This window comes from Propithecus coquereli, unplaced genomic scaffold (genome assembly GCF_000956105.1).
Source record: "Propithecus coquereli isolate 6110/MARCELLA unplaced genomic scaffold, Pcoq_1.0 Scaffold49, whole genome shotgun sequence".
NCBI lineage: Eukaryota > Metazoa > Chordata > Mammalia > Primates > Indriidae > Propithecus > Propithecus coquereli.
Window position 1 is genome coordinate 7,594,734 of NW_012150729.1, and position 2,961 is coordinate 7,597,694.

Consider the following 2,961-nt stretch of genomic DNA (forward strand, 5'->3'; position numbering starts at 1 on the left):
ACATGTGGTGTTTGTTTTTCCATTCTTGTGATACTTCACTTAAGAGAATAGTCTCTAATTCCATCCAGGTTGTTACAAAAGGTATTATTAGTTTACCATTTTCTTATGGCTGAGTAATATTCCATGGTATATTTTATTAATGGTACATTAATATGTACCATTTTATTAATGTACCATGTACCATGTACCATGGTACATTTTATTAATCCACTCATGTATTGATGGGTACTTGGGTTGTTTCCACATCGTTATGATTGTGAATTGTGCTGCTATAAACACTCGAGTGTAAGTGTTTTTATAAAATGTCCTTTTTTCCTTTGAGTAAATACCCAGTAGTGGGATTGTCGGATCAAATGGTAAGTCTACTTTTAGTTCTTTGAGGTATCTCCATACTACTTTCATAGAGGTTGAACTAGTTTGTAGTCCCACCAACAATGTATAAGTGTTCCTTTCTCTCTGCATCCACACCAGCATCTGTTGTTTTGGGACTTTTTGATAAAAGCCATTCTGACTGGAGTTAGGTGATATCTCATTGTTTTGATTTGCACTTCCCTGATGATTAGAGATGTCAAAAACATACAATAGGGAAAAGAATCCCTATTCAATAAATGGTGCTGGGAAAACTGGATAGCCACATGTAGAAGACTAAAACAGGATCCACACCTTTCACCACTCACCAAAATTAATTCACGACTGATAACAGACTTAAACCTAAGGCATGAAACTATAAGAATTCTAGAAGAAGAGGCTGGAAAAACTCTTATAGATATGGGTCTCGGTAAAAAATTTATGAAGAAGACCCCATAGGCAATCACAGCAACAACAAAAATAAACAAATGGGACCTGATAAAATTGAAAAGCTTCTGCACAGGCAAGAAAACAATCAATAGAGCAAGTAGACAACCTACACAATGGGATTTTCTCCTCAAACTAGCTACATTTCAAGTTCCCAAATGCCACATGTGGTTAACAATCACTGTAATGCACAGTACAGTTATATAGTTTATGTCAGTGTCAATATACCAAGGTTATTTATATATGCCTGCTATACGTCCGATAAAGGGCTCATAACCAGAATCTACAAAGAACTCAAGTAAATCAGCAAGAAAACATCAAATAAACCCATTAAAAAGTGGGCAAAAGACATGAACAGAAGCTTTTCAAAAGAATATAGACTAATGGCCAATAAACATATGAAGAAACAATGTCTCCAAGGTATTTTCTATTATGTTAACTGGTCTCTGAATAATCTAGGCTTAAAGCCTCAAAGACATCCTGATATGTGACACCTTGTTATCTTCCCTCACTACTTATTATCTATCAGTTGACGAGTTTTATGGGTATTTAAAAATTCTCAACTTTGTAATGACTGTACAATATTTTAGTGCAGTCCCTCAAAATTTTCTGCCAGAAAGTACTACCTTTTCCTTTTTTTATTTTTTTACCGCATTCCAGTTTCTCCCCAAGCTAGCTCACCCCACAAACCATTATTAAATTAATCTTCTGGATTTGCACTCTAATATCACTCCCACAATTAAAAATCTTCAATGGCATCTCAATGCCCTTCAAATTAGATACAATATTTGTACATAGCAGTTAAGATCCTTCAATTTGTCCCAATGTACCTCTCCAAGATTTTCTTCCACCCTCATCATCTATGTAGCCTGTGTTTCCATTAGATAGGAGGTCTCACTGTACCCATCTAGAATCAACATGTCTCATTTCTATCTATTATCTCCCACCTTGGTAGTATCTACTTCCCTTTTCCATAATTTCTGCCTGTTGAAACTATATCCATTTTTCAAGTTTTAGCCCAAATGCTACTTTTTTCAAAAAATTCTTCCTCATTCTCCTAACACTTACAGATGTGATCTCTCCTTAATTTAAAATTATGCCTAGCAGAAAATAAGCAAACAATAAATGTTAGCTATTACTTTCTTAAATACTGTAATCACATCTCTCATACCATTTGTAATTTTTCTCACAATATTAGCTGGGTATATGCTCTATGCTACTATTAGATGATTCATTCATGAAAGTAAAGCTTATATATTCTTTATCTTTACATTATTAAGAGTATAAATAATTGTACCTTATATCTAGAGCTGTTCAATAAGAAAAGAGGAAGGAAACAAGGGAAAGAGATAAGGAGGGAAGGAAGGAGGAGGAAGGGAAAAGAAAAAAGGGGAGGGAAGGAACCAAGGAGGGATCTTTTCAAGCGTTAACAATATAAAAACAAACACCCTTAGAGAATCCCTATTTTACAACATAATATTAAAATAAAGCTGTTATTTATAAAGTGAGAATACAGTAGACAAGAATAAAGAGCTAAACTGCAAATACTACTGAATATACCAATAACATAAGCTTCCTTTAATGTTACTACTTCAAAATAAGAAAAACAGCTACCTCTTTACTACCATCTGACATTTTGATCATTCTGTCAATATATTCTCTCGCCTTCTCAGGGCGACCAACGTGCCATAAAAATAAGCCTGCGTGGTATAAAGCTTTCTGTCCAGCTCCTTTACGTTGGTCCTTCAGTCTGGCATCTGCTTCCAGAATAGCTTCTCTATCTGGAAGGGAAAAATGACATTAAGTGGAAATTAAGTTCTGGATCAAGTGTTTATAATAGGTCAGATAATTAACAAGGCAGAGAATTTAGTTCTTCTCTCTATAGTAGTACTAACAGAAATAAAATGCAAGCCACATATGTAATTTATAATTTTCTAGAGCCTCATCAAGGAAATAAAAACAAATAAGTAAAATTAATCTAAATAATGTTTTATTTAATCTAATATATCTGAAATATCATTTCAAAAAAAAGTTGATATAAAAATTATTGAGATACTTGGTATTCCTTTTTTCTTACTAACTTTTTAAAATCTGGTGTATATTTTATACTTATAGTATATCTCAAGATGCTAAGTTTTCTTCAGAAATACTTTATTTGTAGTTAGA

General features: G+C 33.3%; 1 protein-coding gene across 1 annotated transcript in view; it reads right to left on the minus strand.

Annotated features, from left to right (window-relative positions):
• The window catches only part of TTC21B (tetratricopeptide repeat domain 21B), a 113,158-nt gene that overhangs the window by 103,281 nt on the left and 6,916 nt on the right, over positions 1 to 2,961 (minus strand). Inside the window, 1 exon segment of the mRNA XM_012655822.1 lies at positions 2,410 to 2,576. Within this exon segment, the coding sequence (XP_012511276.1) occupies positions 2,410 to 2,576 (167 nt within the window).